The following is a 20,969-nucleotide window of genomic DNA, read 5'->3' as shown; positions in this document are numbered from 1 at the left end:
CGTGTCATAATCGCAATTCCTCCATGTGACGCTCACAAAGCCCTCCTCTTTTTTTTTTTTTTTGGAAAATTAGCAAATCCTTTCTTTTAGTTACATGTGGAACGAGGTTTTTATGTATATAAATTTCCTGAAAATAACCTAGAATAATTTTAATATTTATTATTATTATTATTATCGTCCAAAATAATCATTCAATTCGAAACTTATTGGTTATTAATTTTTTATTATTTCCATTTTACTTGATCTGTTCATCTTCCATCTTCATTTTCTATTTTCTCCTCTTTGATATTTTATATCAATGAGCTTAAAATGAGAATAAGCTTGTGAAAAATATTTGAGAATTTTGTTAGGAATTCAACCAAAGTCGCACATGAAAAAATATAAAAAAGATAATTAGTTAAAAAGATGAAATGATATATCAATTAATATGAGCTCTTATGCGTAAAATCTAATAGCAAATCCATATGGTTTATACCTTAAGGTATAGTTTGGTACATAAGATAAGAGAGGATTAAGAGAGAGATTGATAAATAATTCTCTCTTATCCCACGTTTGGTATCCTTTTAGAAAGCCCATGATAATATCATGGGCTCGTGATAAATAATTTTATATAGGGATAAAATATCTCTTTTATGAGATGTGATAATTTTAATCTAAGGATAAAAACACCACAAATGACTTAATTGCCCTCAATATATAAAAATCTTAAACCATATTATTCTCTCATTTTAGTTGTAGGTAGAAATTAAAATCAAATAAATATTTTTATTTATTTTTATATATTATATAATATGATAATTATATAAATGAACTCGAGATAATTATATAAATGATTTGTATAAATCTCAATAAAATTATTAGTATCACTCGATTAACCTTAAAAATTTATATTTGACTTGACTCACAAAACTAAGGGCTCAATTATCACACTATATAATATATAAAATTAGGTAAAATAAAAAAATAAATCATGCAAGCACTGTCGGCGCTTGAACATATAAGAAATATGAACTCAAGCAACAAATTTGAAATTATAAAATTTATTATGATAAGATTAATTTTGTCATTACAATCTAATATATAAATTTAATCACTCTTATTAAAATCATACCAAACATTAAATATAATATCATACATCTTATTTATCATTAACTTATCATTATATTATATATCACATATTTATCCTATTATGTGTAACAAACTATGCCTAAGTGGATAATATTATACAATTATAGAGACATGTGACTTTCATTGTATAATAAGTGATATCAGAGCAATGATCGATATCCAATCATGTGGGTGGAATCATCGGATACTTAAAACATAAAAAGGTTGAGGTCTCTCATAAATCTGTTATAAGATCAAAGGAGACGATATTCCAAGTATTTCAAGTAAGACATATGCTCCCAACTCAATGATGAGGAATGGCCTCGATATGTCGTTTCCATTTTACAACAAATCTTGCATTCTCTAAAGACATAGTATATATTTAGAACAAAATTAGTCAGATTGGATCTAAACAGGTTGAACATAAAACAGGTTACTATTTAAATTTACTCACCAAGATCACCTTCGGAATCTCATGTTTTAAACCGTAATTTTTTTTAAAAATTTTTTCCCACTTCTTTTAAAATTTGATTCAATTGTAAGGAGAAAAATGATTCGATTGCAATTTTTTCGATACCGCAAAAGTCAATTTAATTAATAATCGACTGCTTCGATCTTGAGCATATATAAGTTCAGTTCTCGTAACATGTAAAGCTTTGAACTCAAGTGCGCGAATTTATTTAATGCCAACAAATTCAATTAATTTTTTTTCACTGATTAATTGATTTCATAAAGCACGAATTTAATATAATTAAATTTAAAAAGCACTCTAAGCTGACCTTTAAAGTGAATAACGTGTAAGATAATAGTCATTATTGAGCCCATTAATTCTTATATAATTGTCAATAAAATCGTGGAATGCATTACAGGGATTAAAATTACGACTTTCTCGCATGTGGAAATATTTTAAATCTGATTTTATTATTTATAAATTGATAAATGTTATCTCCGTGTCACTTATGTAAGTTTTTTTTTTTTTTTTTTCCCATTTGTCTGAAATATATATAAACTGAATTTTTTCTATTAATTTCCTAGCTAATATACCAATGTTTAATTTGGAAATATAATAAACCGTTTGACAAATGAATTTCCAATTTCTTGGAAAACGGGTAAAAATTTTGAAACTCAATATCTTCTCAAGTATAAATTGCTCCCACTTATACTTTCAAGTTTCAAGCGGTGAACATTATATTTTAATTCAGTACCTATTCTCTAACAATTATTATTTATATACACATTTACAAAATAAGAATAAAATAGGATTTGTTTTTCCAACAAAATCTTATATGTGCGAAAAATGAAATAAACATATAAAATTGAGACAGATAAAGTCTGTATATTGAAAATGTAAGTATATATGCACATATGTTTTCTATTTGGACCAATATTGAAAAAATATTACTTTTTTATGTTGAAAATATTACGTTTTATTGTAAACAAGAGCAGTGTTAACTCGTCTCACATAAAACTATTTGTGAGAACGTCTCACAAGAGACCTACTTGAAAATTAATTTGTTAAACTTGTCTATCGAGCAAAGATATATATATAATCATGTGATATATAGTCTGACATATAGCACCATCTTAATTCTTAATTAGTGAAAAATGGATAAAAGATTAGGACAAAACCCATAAACGTCGGAGTTATTAATGATATGTATTGGATTAACGAGCCTTTTTGTAGTTTATTGACCCCTCAAAGTTGAACTTTGGATGTCACATTCGGACGAATAATTTTATCAAAGTAGTGGCACAATGATTTCAGGGAAAAATACAATTAACTCGGAAATTGCAATCATACGGTTATGCATCGATCGGAAGAGTCACAAATATATATATCCATCTTTTATTTACTTAAATACCTCTTCATATTATATATAATTTTCATTACTATATCATCTTTATCTCTAAATATGTTTTATATTTTAAAACAAATTTCTTATTTTGTTTTTATTTGATTCACTAAAAAATAGCTATATGTTTCCCGATACTTAGTTAATAAAGTAAACCGAGGAAAAAAAATAAAACTTGTATAATTTAGATGAGAAGAGTAATATTAATAGTAATAATAATAACCAGTCAAATCTTAATCTAGTTATAATTTGGATGATGATTAAGAGGAGGAAAAGCGTTGGAAAGAGTTGATTAAAAAGAGACTGTGCAAAAAGGGGTTTCCGTTTCGGGTCCGCTGGGGATCTAATCCGCAGGGTCCGAATTATTGACGCAACTAAATTAACACAAAACACGAGATCCACAATTCCCTGGAAGCACTGGACAACTTTATTCTTTAATTGATCTGAAATAATGAATGAATTTTTTGTGCAAATCATGTTTATGTTTCTATTGTTTAATAATTAAAATTTATGGTAGATCAAAGAAAAGGGGTTTTGAATAAGTTTAATTTGGAAATAAAAATATATGTAGATATTTTATTTTTAATTCATTAAGAATTTTCAGACCTTAATCATTACAACTTTTAGGTGTTCGAAACTCTTTAAGCACAAATCGAATCGCATATCTCCGCCAGAATTCACATGATATGCATTCGATCAAGCCATAGCTCGAGCATGGTTGTGCATTTGGGTTGGATAGATCGAACATTCTCAATTAGACAGGATAATGAAAGGCTGAGATAGATCTAGTAGTATGTATAGGTTAGTCTCAGGCTGCAGTTCACTCCAACTTTTTTCGTTATTTATGCAAGTTTTTTACTTAGTCCACAAAAAATATCACTCTATCTACACCCAAAGTCCAACTTCTTAATTCTATGGTACAACTTCATTAGACAATATAACGTAATGAATTTATTACACTAAGTTCAAGTCCACCACAACTATAACTCATAATTCATGGATCTGTCCCTTGTGATGGACAAATCCTATGTGAAATCATCGAGTCCGGATGTCGGACAGTCAAATTTATCGGTCCAAGTACAATATTGATAGAATTATTTTTTTCTTTTTCTGAACTGAAACGGATGATTGCTACAATTATGTCTCAATTTGAGAGATCCGCGTAAGATGGGAAGTAACTCATTGAAATTGATGACTAAATTTTGGTGCTTGTGTTTATGTAAGGTGTTCGTATATTTATAAAAATAAACACTTATATTGATCTGATCGTAGGTATTTTTTTTCCCCGAAAAATTCAGATTATACGATCCATAGGTGATTTCTAATTTGTATAAAATCTATATAAATATATATTTGGTGATAATTGAATTTAATATGCGAGAGAACATATATTTGACGACAAGAAATATAGAATGTGTAGTGGGTAACACCCACTCCGGGATTTCTTGTTGGCCCCAAGCAGTATCTAATCCATTCTCATCCCATCACATCAACACAATTCCCCCCATGCAGAAACAGACATTTTCGGCTCCACAGAACCAAAATTACCAATAGTAGCAATAGAATCACATCAAAGAAGCAATCTTTTTAAAAAATTATAAATATATAGATTGATTTTTTAATATGATATTTATTTTAGTTGTATTGGAAAAACGAAAACCTACCGCATGTCTGAAAAAGAGGAATCACAAAATAGTTTATGTTATACTGAAAGATCTACATTCGGAGTTTTTGTTTTGTAGAAGATAATTTAAACAAAAGGAAGCACAAGTTAGTCTATGATACATCGAGAGATCTACTCTCGATTTTTGTTTTGTATTAGATGGTCGGTCAATCATCTCATTTGAAAACAAAAAAATATGGGGTCCATCAATATTTTATTATTTTCCAGTGATTGAACATCTTATACAAATACATTGATAGTAAAACTTTCGGTGTAACATAGACTAACCCGAAAAACACTAGGTCTGATTGGTTTGCAAGTTTGTGCTTCAGCCATCGCCCGTTTTTTGGGGGCACATACACAAAACCCGGCCACTTGCTTTTCTTGGCATGGAATGGATTAATTAAACACACATGTTTATGCTAATGGTGTCTTATCAAATGGTTTTCGGGGTCTAATATGGATAACATGTATTTAAACTCTATTTTTAAAATAAGAATATGATAGATGACTGCTGTATTATTATCGAGGAGGAGTGGTGTCCGAGAAGAAGAAAATTTTAGAATGCCATGCATTTATAAGATCTAAACCAATTGCTAATATTTTAAAATTCTTAAAGATTTGACATTTATCTCTTTCGTATGTTATAATTTTTGTATTTGATAAAAGAGAGAAGTTTTAAATGTAATAAATCCGAGGAAGATGTATAAAAAAAATCCTAAATTGGAGCTCTCCTTTTTTCATATTCTTTGATTTAAATGAGTAGTCCTCTCCTTACTTGGGCGGGCCATCCAAATAATTTGGATCTTGAACTGGCCCATCTTAGCCCATCAAATGTTTGAGGCCCAATGTCATCCAACGCAACAGTTTAGTACTTTAATCTATAAATCTTAACAATTATCAATATATTATATAATTCATAATCTTTCACTAACCCGGAAATCCCTCCTCCGTCTCCGTTCACCGAGATCAGAGTATTATATCTTCAATTAATGTTTAATTTCGTTATAATTGAATCGGAAGTTTTTTTGATACGAGGAAATTCCAAGTTGTAAATGCATGTAGCGGTGGATCTCAACGGGTTTCTGCAATTCGTGGTAACAGCCTTTTTGTTGATATTTGGATTGCTGTATCTGATTCGGAACACTGCGTCGAGATTTTTTATGATGGACTCCAATTTCGATTCTTCGGCCTCCGATTATTCGTCGGTTAGCAAGAAGATGGAGACGGCCCCCAGTGGCGGCGCCGCTGGTAGTGTTGAATCATGCGCGGTTTGCGGTAATTTGACGAAGAAGCAGTGCGCCCGTTGCAAGATGGTCAAGTACTGGTATGCTACGTGTTGGAATTTATGTGGTAGATATATTTACGATACAATTTGGGGGCACTATTGTATTGCTTATGTGTTTTGTGGGTTTAATTTTGTTCAGCATGTTATGTATTACTGTTTTGTAATTGTATTTATGCGCATGTCTTTGTCAAGTGGGTTATTAAATTTTTTACTGCTTTATATATTTATTCATTTATACGAAGTAGTAGATATTTTCTAATTTAATTAATCTGTGGTCATTGTAGAATGGGTTTAAGGGTTTAATTTTGTTCAGTTAAGCTATGCACTACTGTTTTGGAATTGGAATGGAATTATGTGCATGCGTTTTTGTACTAGGTTATTAGATTTTCTACTTATTTCTTCTTTTTTTTTCAAATGTAGTTCTTTATTTAGTGATACGCCTTGTGCTTGATTTTTTGTTGTTGGAACTGGGCTATGTACGTAGTTGCACAGGTGCGTGCTGGGTGGATACTCATTTTCAAGTTTTATCCTTATTCAACATGGTAGATATAATAACGATAATGAGTAGAAAGAGCAAATTCACTGTATTGTTATTGCTGTTAACTAATATCAGATTTACTGTACTTATGCTACAAATTGTTTGCAGTTATCTATATTACAATTATTCTCTGTTTTTGGAACTCGATCTAGCTTAAATCCCATTTAATGAGGTAATAGGCAGAATGGGAATGCTAAACAACTGTTTTTCCTGAATCTTTCTCTCTCTAATTATTAAGGATTATGCAATGATCACTATTTCTTACTCCTGGAGGCTGGACTAAGTCTTATTAACAAGAAAATAACTGCTACTGTTTGCGGTGAAGGGTGATTGAAGGTGTTGTGGATATGCACAGAAACCTTATCTCAATGATGTTGAAATCCAATTGTATAGGCAGCATATCTGCTTTTATTCAGTAATCACGCTTTATGCTAATACGCTGGTACTGTTTTTGGTTTAGACATCGAACTGATCCCTTTAACGCCTTTTTTTTTTTACTAATTATGGCTACTAAAAATGCTTTGTAAACTAAGTGAGACTAAAGAATATAAAGATTCTGTCACCTGTGTATTCTTTCCCATACCAGATGCCATTTTACGATATTTAACAGGAGCAATACTATGTATGCTAAATTTTCCGCTGGCTCTTTCAACTGCTATAGCTGCATATCTCAATTTTCTGTACCTTTAAATTTAGCTCTGAAGCTTGCCAAAGAACTCACTGGAATTCAGAGCACAAGACAAAATGCAAGGACCTACAATCATCTTCTAAAGCTAATTTTATGCAATCTACATCTGCATTGAGGGGAAGGAAAGCATCAGTAGTTCCTCTAGGTGGAAGCATCAAGATTCTCAAACAGTCAAAAAAGGTTAAACTTCTATCTATTTTGTAGGCTGCTTACGTAATTTTTTACTGCTATTTTGTTGGAACTATGCTTCATTTATGGTCTCAGATACTTTTTCCGTACGAGGAATTCGTTGAACTCTTCAATTGGAACAGTCCTGGTTATCCTCCTTGTGGACTTCTGAATTGTGGAAACAGGTAAGTTTAGGGAATGTTTCCTTTCATGCCATAGTACTGTGCAAACTTCCCATCTATCAAACCTTTTGTTTCCTTTTGCCCCCTATGCAGCTGCTTTGCTAACGTAGTTCTCCAATGTCTTGGTTACACGCGTCCACTTGTTGCTTACCTGATGGAGAAAGGCCACCGAGTAGAATGTAAGTTGATTGATTAAAACTATTTACATCTCATTATGTTCTTTAAAATATCTCGCACTTATTTCATTTGTATTGTTAATTGAAGATTCCTTTTTTTAAAAAAATGTCCTTATAAAATTTACCAGGTCAAAGGGATGATTGGTGCTTCACGTGTGAACTTCAAATTCACGTAGAAAGGACTACCCGAAATCTTAATCCATTTTCTCCTATTAATATCCTTTCAAGATTGCCTAATATTGGTGGCAATCTTGGATATGGGAAACAGGAGGATGCCCACGAGTTCATGAGGTCCTTATTTCTTCTGGGTTCCTTGTCTTATATTTGACATTTCTTGCCCTTTCTAGATTTTTCTGGCTGCAGAATGAACCTCAGTTTCGTTTTTCATTAATTGTTTTCAAATGCTTCTTTTGTAACACCAATTTTATTTATACGTAGGTTTGCCATTGACACAATGCAATCAGTCTGCCTTGATGAATTTGGTGGAGAAAAGGCTATTCATCCTAGCTATCAGGAGACGAGTCTTATTCAACATATATTTGGTGGTCGTCTTCAATCTCAGGTAGCTTGACTTGACGAATCTTAAGCTTTTATTCTATTATTTATTCCTCTTTGTTTTTTGAGCATGCAATTTCTATACTGAGATGATTAAAGATCCTTAAGTTGGAACTTCTGTCTGCTTGATTTTTTGTTTGCGTACTGGATGCCATGGCTCAAATATCCTGTCTAAACTTCTGTGCTTCCCTGATATTCTCATGATGGGGATCATAAACGCTTGGCACGTGAGCTATCACATGACACGATTGTCAACATGTTGCAATTAGTGGGAGAAGTTTCATTGGTTTTAGCTGAGAAGTATAGAAATCAGGCAGTTCTTTTCTTCTTTGTCTAGAATTTTGTTAATTTCGTTAAACCATTCATATATTTGTTAATTTATACATATTTTGATTATTTCCCTCTGCTTTCAGGTTATATGCACAAAATGCAATAATGTTTCAAACCAGTTTGAGAATATAATGGATTTAACTGTTGAAATACATGGGGATGCTGGATCTTTGGAGGAATGTTTGGATCAGTTTACTGCCAAAGAATGGCTTCATGGGGATAATATGTATAAATGTGATGGGTAATCTTCCTATATTCTGAAACTGTTCTCAATCATTTGTATTCCATAAAGATGGATAGTCCTTAGGACTTGCGTTTTCTATTAAAAATTAGGTTGAATTCACCTTAAATCAGCTAACCTGATAAACTTGTGATAAAAATTTATACGAATTCCTCACAATGATAATATATCCACTTAATAACAAAGTAGAATTACCTGTTGGAAGTGAGTTATGCGTTTTCCCTTTTTAAAACTGATTTTATTACATAAATGTTTTGTCAAGCCTACGCTTCATTAGAAATATAGTGAAGATAGTATGCAACAACACACATGTGGTTTGGTCTTAATAACTAACATTTACAACAAAATGCATACAGAGCTGAGCTTCATTGATGTCTCGTTAGTTTAGATTAAAATTATTCTCTCTTATGTATGTGGAAGAATATGTGGGTAAATGTGACAGAAAATATTTTCTAAATCTAAATCATTATCAAATCATATCAATCTTAATAATATCAAGTATGATCATGGAATATTTATTTTGATTCCAACACTTCTCAAGTTGAACCCAGAAATTTTTTCTGAAAGCTTCAACCTAAAGCACAAAAGATAAATTGTTAAAATTTAGCACAATGTTGTATTTAAAATCATAGAGACAGAGAATGGTTGGATAGACATAGTCTTATAAAAGAGTAAATCATACAGATGGATAGAATATCCATGGTCTGTTACCTATAACTGCAATACGACTGTTAGAAATATGGTCACTATTTATTTACGAGAACAGCAACAGTCACGCTTTTTCATGATATGTACAGAAAACCCTATATCTATATTCTTGTTTTGATCCCACATGAATTTTAAAATAGTATGATTGAGTAATGGGAGTATGCAACGTAGCTTGGGATTTATTTAGTTCGATCATAAAAACCTACATTCACCAACCAATTCCCAAACTGCTGAAACTCTATCCATGTCTCTATTTTAAATTACAGTTATCATCTCTTTCTACAATGGAGAATTTGTTGGGGTAAATATTGTAGAAAGTCTTTCCTGAATTTAAATAATAATCAAATCATATAAAAGATGTGTTGTTATCTTAATCCTGTCAATTATGATCCCATGATGTATTCTTTGATTTGTAATGGACTCGTATGCTGGATTTCGCCAATTAGCATGTGTTTCCCTGCAGCTGCAATGATTATGTTATGGCATGGAAACGCCTTACAATCCGTTGTTCGCCAAACATCCTTACAATTGCCTTGAAGAGGTTTCAGGTAATCTGACGCACTCCTCCATTTTTTTTACCACTGTGACCCATTTTTCGCTTTTGCCTTGGTGGGGAGGGAAGGCCTGAGTTAGAGGGATTCATCCAGTTGTTTATGGAGTGTCTTGAAAATTTTTCCCCATGTTCCTGCAGAGTGGTAGATTTGGGAAACTTAATAAGAGGGTGACTTTCCCGGAGACACTAGATCTCAGCCCTTACATGGGTGAGTTAGCAGATGGAAATGATGTTTACAAGCTCTATGCAGTTATTGTACACGTGGACATGCTGAATGCATCATATTTTGGCCACTACATCTGCTACATTAAGGACTTTCGTGGTAATTGGTACATGATTGATGATTGTAAGGTAACATTGTAGGAACATGTTTTGTTTGAATGCATGCATTTATGATTATTTTTCACTGAACTCCCATAACATATTTAGCTGATGAGCTAATGTTCTCTTTTATTAGGTTGCTAGCGCTGATTTGGATGAGGTGCTTTCGCAAGGAGCTTATATGCTCTTATATAGCAGGTCAGTCCTCTCGTTTAATACACAGACAAGTTACCCTATAGATTTATATCGATGCAATATTTTCAATCTCAGAGGCTCCAAGTATTGTCATATTTTCTTACATCTAAATACGGCAAACCGCTGAAAGCTCTCAGTATACTTCTCTTGTCTTCTCTGTTTCACCAATTATTTATCCATCATGACAGGCTCTTTGCTAAAACAATAGCCAAAAGAGTGCTGCATAGGTTAAATATGCTTTTGAGTGTATCTTCTGTTCAGATTATCTGCTGCTGTGCATGACTAATGCTGATCAGCCTTTTATGTCCTTTAAAATTACTATTATGATTGGTGTATAATGATGTTTGTTATGTGTTATTTTTTACAGGATTTGTGCTCGTCCGTCGTGCTTACTTCCTGATGAATCTTTAGGAAAAGAAGAAAAGGAGAACATGAAATTACAAGAATTAGATCTTTCTCTGAATCAACCTGCTGAATATTCTGCTGCAGAATTGCTTGGTAGTCCAGTCCCAGTCAATTCCGAGCAGCTGTCTTCTTGTAATTTAAAGTCAGTGATCTGGAAAAATCATGAAGAATCATCTTTGGTCAGTGATGCAGAATGTGCAATAAAAGACTTAAAATCCCTCTCTTCGGAAGAATGTTTTCCTGTAGTCATGGATGTTGATCTTAACAAAAGCAGAGAAGAATCCCCGACACTTAATGAAGTCGCTTTTTCTGCGGAGCATTCTATTCCACCAGCTTCTGATACTACTTCCTTGACTGTTAACTGTTTCCTACAACCAGATGTCTGCAAATTTCGAAATCTCTCCCCCTTATCTGATGTGGAAAATGAACCTTGGTGCAGGGAAAAGAATATCAAAGAAGGTTTATTCAGAATGTCGAGTGGAAATCCACCTGCTGCTGCAAACTACATCTTGGATAACGGTGACACACAAGATGTTTCTTTCAAGGCTTGCACCAATGGTGAGGTTCTAATAGAAGAGAACTCGTCCAGTTCCACGGTATTTCCTGAAAATGGCAACTGTGGAAATGTTTCAATGTTCCCTGATGATACTCCAGTTGCAGTTAAGAAATCAAATGGAGAAAATTCTGGAGCAAAGTTGAAGCCACTTTTTGTTTCTGGTTTTCTTGATAAACGTCCACGAAATAAAGGTACAAGCTTGTCGTTTCAGAATGGCCGCATCTTGAATAATGAGCAAATGCCGACTTCAGCACTTACGAATGGAGAATTGTCAACTAAATCTGTTACACCTAAGGTTCTTGAAAATGGCGATTCTGGTGAGCAAGCTGCATATGGCGAGGGAATCAAAAGTAACATTATCAAGGAGGAAACATTGAGATTAAAACTCGATCATTGGTGAAAGCCCATGGATACCATAGTATCTTCAAACGGTTTTTTAGGATAAATTACTTGAAAGGACGTCTTACGAAGATGCACATATGGTCTCAAATTCAAGTATGAGAAATTGGTCGGAAATCATCTCGGTGGTTTGTGTGAAAGATTTTAACATGATCAGATAGGCAGTCATGTTCGTTAGATGTCGAAGGTGATCGATTTAAAGTTGTATTTTTTACGCGTTGATATCATTCAACGATCCCATCGTCACAAATGGATGCCTGGGAATTTTTCTCCACGGTTTCGATATTTACCAGAAATCTTGGATGTTCTTGTATTTCATTGAAATGTAGTGGATACGTTTAATTCATTTTGGGGTGCTGAAACTTTACGACTCACTGCAAGACTTTTTTTTTTCCAACTTTTTTATAGCTTTGAAATTTAAACTGGCCCACTAAATAATACATCCCTATTTGAACGTATTTTTTTGAAAAAAGTGTTCTAGTATTCCCTTCCGATGTCTTGAGCTGTTGTTAACTTCGGTCTCCAAATGAAAAATTCGGAACTTAGAAAAGAAATATTACTTTTATTCTCAAAAAAAAAAAAAAAAAGAAAAGAAAAGAAAGATTACTGAATGATACTTTTCTAAAACAATTGGAGTACGATTTATAACGAAAAGTGAGACCAAGTATGTTACAAATTTTTAACGTCCAGGCATCCTTCAAGCTTAACTCTTAATAAATCTTCTTTAACACAATAATTTTAATTTATAATAATAATTATGAGAATAATGAGATAATACGTCTGATCACAACGTGGGCTTTGGCAAAGTTGAAAGTGTTGGTTGTATTTAGGCAATGAAGTAGCTGGAAAAAGGCAGCAACGCGGCAGTTGGGAGCAACGGATATATCTTTTCCACCGTGATCATATATATAACTGTGAATGATGAGGACAAATTAGTTAAATAACATCGGTCAATTTTTTTTTTTTAAGAAAATGACCTCTCAAGTGTATTTCAAATATATTTGAAAAGATCATTTTCTTAAAAAAAAAAAGTTGATCGATTGAAAAATACCCCGAATGAAATGATGAACTACTTATACGTACAATCGCGTCATTTGCTCACTTTATTTACCTTTCTCTCTTTGTCTGGTTCATTTGCTTTTTATTTTTACCACGCTACTGCTGTGACCAGAAACAGTTCGCGAACTGATGAGCTAATTGGATTATTAAGATTTGTTGGTGTGATCACATGATTCTTGGAGTAATTTAGAATAAGAGTCCGCGTTTGAATGGTGTTTAGGAGTTTCCGTATCTTGTTTGTGGTTTTGGAAAAAATAATGGGAAAAAAAATTTCAAAATGAGTGATTATCAGAGCCATTCAGCGCTTACACTAATGCTAAAAAATGAAAAATTCTAGCATTGAAGCATTTTGGGACTACTGTTGTGATTAACTTGTAGCATCTGTGATGCAGTTTGTTTGCTGCCGTATCATGTGGAATTGCCTGGATGGCGATGGTTTTCATCAATAAAGCAGTGCTTATGCAGTATGCACATTCAATGACCCTTCTCACACTCCAGGTACACATAAATCGTATGCGTGAAAATGCATTTTTTTTACTTATAACCTTGTTTTTTTTGTGGGTCTTTACTCAGCATTCCTTTATATTAATTTGAGGTGCTGTAGCAATTGGTGACAACTTCGCTCATTCGATAGTAGAGTTATGGGATATACAAATGCCAAAGAATTGAACGTAGAAACGGCGAAAAAACTTGTACCAGTTTCCTTATTCTACAACGCTAATGTGGCCTTCGCTTTAGCAAGCTTGAAAGGAGTAAATATTCCGATGTACATTGCCATCAAACGATTAACACCACTTGCTGTGCTTGTAGCTGGATTCTTTACTGGAAAGGGGAGACCTACAACTCAGGTTTATAAATTCTATTGAAGTCTTGTTGTCAGAGCCTTTCAATATATTGTTTTATGGCAAAAATAAAAAAGGGTAATAAAAGAACCAATTTGATTCCTTTTATGATCATATTATTCAATCATCGAATATGTGTTATTTGTGCTGTGATAATTTCTGGAGGTTGGCTCCACATGTTCTGTTGATTACGGTATATTTTGATTGCATCTCTATTGCATTTATACAAATAAAATGGCCTTTGTGTAAGTTTGTAGTTTCCTACATAGTACTTCAGAGAGAAAATAATTTTTTGTAGTCCACCTTTAGTATTTGCACAAAGTGATGGTCAGATATGAAAATGTGTCTTTACCTTTCTTATTACTTTGTTTGATATCATAATTTTATTCAACATAGATAAATTCTCGCATCTGAGTTTTCACGAAGTTTCTCTAATGTACTGTCTGTTCCCGTTAAATTTCAGGTGACTCTGTCTGTTCTTTTAACTGCATTTTATCATTACTTTTTCTGCTATTCCTCATCATAATTACCGGAGAATTTCCGAATTCCATGTCGATACTTTTTTCCAAGGTCAGATCTCGATTCATGTTCATACATTTATAAACATTTTTAGAAATTTTCTGTGGTTGCTCATGCACAAGGGCTAGAGACGGTAATGCTTTAAAAACAAGGGAATTTTAGTACTGAGGCGGATGTAATTTGTTCTAAAGAAATTACAAAATCACCTAAGTATCAATATGATTAACTTGGTGTCATCAAATTTATCTGTAACCTCGCACACATCGGGCTTTTTGGTCATCACTCGGGCGCATTTTCTCACGTCGAACTTGTTCTTGAAGCTCTAAATCTTGTCGTTGAGATCAGTTTTATTGTAATTTAGTTTAATTTCCAACATAAGGAGATCGATAAGTTAATGTAATGGAATAGCTTGGTTTTGTATCAATGGCATTGGAACATAATCAAAGAATTATGTATCTCGTGATGGGACTGGGAGTGTATAAAGTTATCTTTAACAGATCTCGAGTGGTATTTTTAGTGGTTCAGAGTTTGGAAAAAAATAAAATTGTCGGTAGTTTCTTCCTTCCGTTTCTATCATCCTAGACTCCCAGTTGTTAATATTCTATGTTTTGTGCGGAAATTCTTGAATCATTGACCCTCACTTTAAAACAAATATATATATATGTTTAGACTGAAGACATCTTTTTGATGTGTTTGCTAGCATTAATGTGTGTAGGACAACTTCCACTCGAGTCTATTTTTTGTGCTCGATTGCAGATGGAGTAATACTTTCCTGTTGTTTTTATCGTGTACACTCCAAAATTATTTGAGGAGGAGCCACGCTTCCACTCGCTTTTTTTACATGTTCTTGATGGAGATTTCAGAGTTTCGACCCATGAGTTGGTTGAGTTTTCTAACCGTTGTATTTTTAATATAAGTTGGTGATTTATTTATATAACGACTTTCAAATATAAAAATAAAAATAACCAGCGTCGTTGTACTTTGCTGGATGGATGTTTGCCACGTATCTCATCGATTTACTAGTTGATTCATAACTGAACCGCTGACAAACATACACTATTTAGCAATTCAAAAGCTATATCAAGCCAAGTGTCTTGAGAGATTTAGGAGCAGAACATGAAATGGGGTCGGCACGAAATATTTATACGTCTAAAATTTTACATGGATTTATCAGAATCATTTTTCAGCATAAATATATAATGAGTAATACATGTGCATTGTGCATCAGTGCATGCATAAATAATGCGTACAAATTCTACATTCAATATTACGTTCAGCAGAGGTTCGGCCACCAATTAAACACATTATCAGCAGAAAATCGGAGGAGTAAGGACTTGTCACAAATAAACAAAAAGCACATAAATAGACTTCCTCAGCTTCTGTACCCCCTCTTTTGACAGGCATGAAGGATCTATAGCGTCATTCTCACTTACGCAGCCAGACTTCAAGACAAGGCAGGATCGATGGGATGCTAGAACGGATAACTTTTTTTCTTATTAACTTGTGGAAAAAGTGATCCAAATTGACGCCAACTTCAGACCCAACTTCATCGTTTCAATAAAAATTTCCACAAGGGGAAAAGATTGGTCAGATTATTGTCACTCTAAGCAACTGACAGCAATAGATGAGGTCCAAGGTTTTGTTTATTAATTCAAAATATGGAGCCCTTTAAGGTAGACATTCGCTTCGTAAAGCCACAGAGCCCATTTGAAAAGGAAAATCCAACAAATGCTAAACGCAGTAAGTCGAATCACAACTTCCATTTAATAAATTAATTACCTTCGAGATGAGTGTGAAGCCGCTCTTCATCCTTAAATCTAATCAAATACGATAATTATTTGAGAGAAGCATCACAGCCGCAGACATGCAATCAAAAGAAGCATCTAGAAAGTAGCAAGCTGGGATAAACAATATTTCGAATTGAAGATCCCACAGCAGTGCGGTGAAGGTCGAAACCACAAGAAAGGGCAGATGCACGTAAACACCTCGATGACAAAAACAAAACATAGATTTTTAGCAAGTACTATGAGAAGTTCTAAAAGTAAATCAGCTACTGATATTGATCCATGAGCTCAAAAGATCAACTGAGAATGTTCCAAAGCTCATAAGAAAGATGGCAACAACGGATAAAGTGACAAACCTACTACTGAAGTAGTAAAGATAATCAACCAAATCCGAGTAGGCGTCTCCCCACTTACACAGGCCTTAATAAGTCCAAGCACTAAACACACAATGGATATTCTCCTGCATAGACATACAAGTACTATTAACTAATCCAAGTTCAACTCCTGCTCCTGCGCCTTTCCCTGATGCCATTTCTGCATAAATCATAAGCCAATAAAACCAAAATTAGTAAATATCGAATAATGTGACCACAAAAAATAAGAGAGTATAACACACAAAATACTAAAGCCCGTAGATAACCAGAACACCAATGCATCAACGACAATCTTCAATTCTCATAGCGAGTTTGCTCAAAAGAGCTAAAACAAACAACACCTTCTCAGCCAGGAGCATTCAAGAGCAAGAAAGCACATTGGAAAATGGAGAGCAGAAATATGGTAATTAAGACTAAATATTTTTTGAAAAATATCCTGCAGTATGGAGAGCAGAAATATGGTAATCAAGTCCAATTATTTTTTTGTAAAATATCCTGCAGTTTACAAAGATACTATTAGGGCATGTAATACATGATGTACATTTCATTTTTATGTGTATCAAAATGCGATAAAACAGAAACATCGAGAGAAAATCTTAACACAAGCAACAGCAGATATATAGCTTCTGCATGTAAAAGCACATGGTAAGCATATATCTTATTTCAATAAAAGAATACAAGAGGACCTAAAGTGTGTTCATGCTATCTAACAAACGCATATAATCTCATCCATCGAAATTTGGTTCGAGCTACAAGTCACGTAATTTAACAAAAAAAATTAGATGATCGCTCAATACTATGTTAGAATGGTAAATAAAAATTAAATTCTCCACAAAACTTAAAAGATAAGATATGCATATGAGAAGATATCACAGAAGGGAAACTTATGATCTCACCCGTTGGCATATGGCACCTCGTCTCGTCCACGATATGGAGACTTGCTGAGGCTGCGACCCCTGGGAGACAAGCTGCGACGTCGAGAAGTGCGACCACGGGGACTGTAGCTCCTGACCCACCAAAAGGCAAACAACAGGTTTAAAATTAATTGTGACCATAATGACTTTACACTTAACGTCGCATCTAAATCGCCCTATCATACCTTTTACCATAACTTGGGCTCCGGCGATACCTAGGAGGGCTACGACTCCTACGCCTTCCAGAACCTCCTTGCATCCTGCACTCACGGGCAAAATGGCCAGGCTCGCCACATTCATAGCATTTCAAATCAGATCCAGAACGACCACGACCCCCACCACGGCCACCACCGCCGCCGCCGCCACTTTTTGAGTTGTGTGAAAGCTCAACTCTCCAACCATTTTTACCTATTCGGGAACAAGAATATAATCGCCAGATCAGAACGAGGACCAACTGGAAATTTGGAAAAAGTAAAACCTGCGAAACTTCTCAACTTTTTATGGAGATAACTACGTTTAGAAGAGATAACTACGAAAATCTCACCATCAAGCTCCCTAATGGCATCTTGGGCATCCCTTCGATCGTCAAAATCGATGAAAGCATAGCCAGGAGGCCTCCTTGCAACCCACACACTGCACAAAAAATTCAAATACATAAGGAAAAAAAAAAGTTCTTCCAGTAATAATAAATATACATAAAGGCACAACTTAAAGAAGATATCGTGCATGCAAGTGAATGCATGAGTCAGAGCGTGAGTAGGACTCCATGCTGGACACCTGTAGCTGAGTCAAACCATACACTTGACTTCTTTGGCCACATGTAGCTGGGTCAAAATATTTGTCCATGATTGAAAAGCTGTTCATAATAAATATTTCACTAGAGCAATCTCCAGCAACAAAAATCAGAACACTCCATTATAACTCATCATTCGAAACCATTAAATGAGTTATCCTAACTGTAAATCATAAGCCGTTAGCCACCAAAAACCACTTGAGAATGCAAAACACCACATCCAAAGTAAAACAAACGACTTTAGAGCAAGTCAAATACTCGATGTTTTTACCTCCTGATAACACCAAATACACGAAATTCGTCTTCAAGTTCACGTTCAGATACGCGCGGGTCCAAATTTCCAACATAAACCCTCGACATCTTGGATCAAAGTTCCTGGCCAACTCAAAAATACATATGATCACCATCTGAACATAACTTTAACGCGAAAAAAAAAAAACCATTCATGACTAATACCCAAAAAAGATGTTTGATTTGTGCGATAGAACAGGCAATTTTTCCAAAAAATAAATAAACATCCGAAGAGAACCGGGTAATCATTTACCAAACTCGGGGAAAAAAAGGTGAAAAAAATCGCAGGATTTCCTTGTGGAACAATCCTGAACCTAGGAAAAGAGAGTCTGTGACAGAAATTATCCAATACTATGAAATAGCGGAATCTTACGAGAGAAAAACCTGAAACCTCGATCGAATTTGGGAAAACCCTAGCGGCACCAGAGACTGATTATAAAGACATACGGGAAAGGGCAGCGGGTATCTTATAGAAGATCTCATTCACTACAACGGGTGCACGAATATAGAATTACCATTTTAGCCCTGCTTTGATTCTGGACAAAATAATTCCTCTAGTTGTACGTACATTTGGGCCTCCACAAAGCTATAACACAAGGCCCACGTCGGTGGATATTTATCAATTTATCATTTTTATGCGTTGGATTCGGACATTTTTTAATTTATTATTTCATTAATAAAAAATGAAAAATATGGCAATACGGATACATTTATGTTAATTAATCCGTTTTAACTACATTTCCTTTACTAAAACTTATTTATCATAATATACCTAGTTTGGGATTATAAATACTAAAAATTCCAATATAATTGTCACCCTTTGAGGTGCAGTGTTGTAACATCAATATCTCTTTTATTTTTCCAAACAGCTAACTATTAGTCAAACAATATTCTAATTGCAACCGTATCATTCTTTGTAATTAATTAATAATATCGTTTATTTTCGAAATATGTAAAAAGTTGGTGTAATGAACGTCTTAATTATAATTGTAAGAGGGATCAGGCCTTACCCGCTGAATGTATGAAATATAAGTTTTCTTCTTTAACATGCGAGCTACGTAAAAAAAATATTAATGTTAAATAAAACAATATAAAATGAATCTAATAGCTTTCGAAAAAAAAAAAAAAAAAAAAATTTGTCCAAAGTCATACAAATGGATTCTTACATACTCAAGCTGGTTTGTCCACATGAAATAATATTCCGACAACTTTCAAAAAAATCAAGCCAAAAATTGAAACTTCTCATTTCAAATGGAGTTTAGTTTATCGTTACCATATTTTCACATTTAAATCATGTATCCTACGCCCAACTGACTAGATATACTGATCTATCCCCGAATATCGTCATTCTAATATATAAAACAAAATGAAAGAAAGTATGGTTGTTGAATCACATTTTCCGAGAGGTAAACGTACGAGTGGGGAGTCCTTTGCAATAGTACATCTAAATTTTATTTGTTTTTTCTTTTAAAAATAGATTTTATTTAACATTTACACATTAATCATCTCAATAACGACACCTGCTTTTTTGTGATTAAAATTGTATATATTATTATGTCAAAACTAAAATATCTATGAACGTTTTGTGAATCGGTGAAGATTTAGTGATCGACCGAGAGTTCGGGGAAAAAGTGGTGGCGGCCGGCGGATTTTTAGGTCATGGGCTCAAGATGGAGGGAGAATTGCGGCGAGACGGTGGCAGGATTGGGAGGATTGAAGGGAACATTGGATGGAACTTAAAAGATTTTGGAGATCGAGTTAAAGTTACATTAGATATCTATGCATCATAAATATTCTATTCTGTTTGCTTGGTGACATTGTTTGCATATGATTGGAGCATTGCTGTTTTACTCTTTTAATATTTCCCACAAATTGGGGATTGCTCTCTTATGTCTGTGGTTGCCAATCGTCACTTATTTTTCTCACCTTTTATTTTAATATTATGTTGAAATTTCCCAAAATAAAATTTTATAATATTTTAAGTTATTTGAAACGTTAAAGTCTCGTGTGTTATAATTTAACTTGAACGAAACTATATTTTCAAGTCTAACTGGAAAAAAAAGATAAAATATAAACTTAAATTGGAAAAAATTGCATCAGTCCTAACAAGATCACTGTTGTTTACTTGTTTCATTCTTCACTTGTCTTTTTTCCTTTTCTACTCTAATCTTTGGTCGTCAGTATTAGTTTTACACAGATGAATATTTTTATTTAATAGAATTCATATTATAAATAATTAAATAAAGAAGATGTGAAATAACTCATTGTTGAATGTAAATTTAGCTAATGAAAAAGAATAAACGTAAATAGCCACTTATAAACACGGATTCTTATATTTACAAGCATTTATTAATTATGGCAAAATTTATTTTTTGGTCCATGGTTTTTTTTAAAGAAATAAAACAAAAAAGTGTTTCTAGAAAATAAATTTTTTGCCACAAGGAATAATTGCTTGTAAAATTGGATC

At 33.6% G+C, this 20,969-nt stretch overlaps 2 protein-coding genes and 1 long non-coding RNA gene across 7 annotated transcripts; 2 read left to right on the top strand and 1 right to left on the bottom strand.

Annotated features, from left to right (window-relative positions):
* The first annotated feature begins 5,548 nt into the window (after positions 1-5,548).
* On the top strand, positions 5,549-12,299 carry LOC142552294 (ubiquitin carboxyl-terminal hydrolase 18-like). Of its 2 annotated transcripts, XM_075662024.1 has the most exons (12): positions 5,549-5,950; positions 7,146-7,317; positions 7,402-7,490; positions 7,581-7,666; positions 7,792-7,954; positions 8,102-8,225; positions 8,632-8,789; positions 9,961-10,045; positions 10,189-10,401; positions 10,508-10,569; positions 10,934-11,113; positions 11,411-12,299. In XM_075662024.1, the coding sequence occupies exons 1-12, from the start codon at positions 5,679-5,681 to the stop codon at positions 11,925-11,927; spliced, it is 2,121 nt and encodes a 706-aa protein (XP_075518139.1). In that variant the 5' UTR covers positions 5,549-5,678; the 3' UTR covers positions 11,928-12,299. The 2 variants fall into 2 exon arrangements, with proteins under 2 accessions (XP_075518139.1, XP_075518138.1); XM_075662023.1 differs by having other exon boundaries at positions 10,934-12,299.
* A 725-nt stretch (positions 12,300-13,024) lies between these two features.
* LOC142551050 (uncharacterized) lies at positions 13,025-14,317 on the top strand. Its single transcript, XR_012821467.1, has 3 exons — positions 13,025-13,483; positions 13,590-13,833; positions 14,291-14,317. It is a non-coding gene; the product is annotated as an uncharacterized LOC142551050 (long non-coding RNA).
* A 1,195-nt stretch (positions 14,318-15,512) lies between these two features.
* On the bottom strand, positions 15,513-19,029 carry LOC142552292 (serine/arginine-rich splicing factor RSZ22A-like). Of its 4 annotated transcripts, XR_012821727.1 has the most exons (8): positions 18,876-19,029; positions 18,483-18,586; positions 17,963-18,051; positions 17,604-17,826; positions 17,401-17,511; positions 16,491-16,664; positions 16,126-16,331; positions 15,513-15,890 (listed from the first exon to the last, which is right to left on the bottom strand). XR_012821727.1 is itself a non-coding variant. In XM_075662021.1 (6 exons), exons 2-6 carry the CDS (start codon positions 18,569-18,571, stop codon positions 16,628-16,630), a joined length of 549 nt encoding a protein of 182 aa, XP_075518136.1. In that variant the 5' UTR covers positions 18,572-18,586; positions 18,876-19,029; the 3' UTR covers positions 16,474-16,627. The 4 variants fall into 4 exon arrangements, 2 of the variants coding, with proteins under 2 accessions (XP_075518136.1, XP_075518137.1); XR_012821726.1 differs by having other exon boundaries at positions 15,513-16,331; XM_075662021.1 differs by lacking the exons at positions 15,513-15,890; positions 16,126-16,331 and having other exon boundaries at positions 16,474-16,664.
* Between the last annotated feature and the right edge of the window lie 1,940 nt (positions 19,030-20,969).

The sequence above is a fragment of the Primulina tabacum genome, chromosome 7 (genome assembly GCF_025594145.1).
Source record: "Primulina tabacum isolate GXHZ01 chromosome 7, ASM2559414v2, whole genome shotgun sequence".
Taxonomy (NCBI): domain Eukaryota; kingdom Viridiplantae; phylum Streptophyta; class Magnoliopsida; order Lamiales; family Gesneriaceae; genus Primulina; species Primulina tabacum.
The sequence above is the reverse complement of the archived record's forward strand: the minus strand, read 5'-3'. Positions and strand labels throughout refer to the sequence as shown.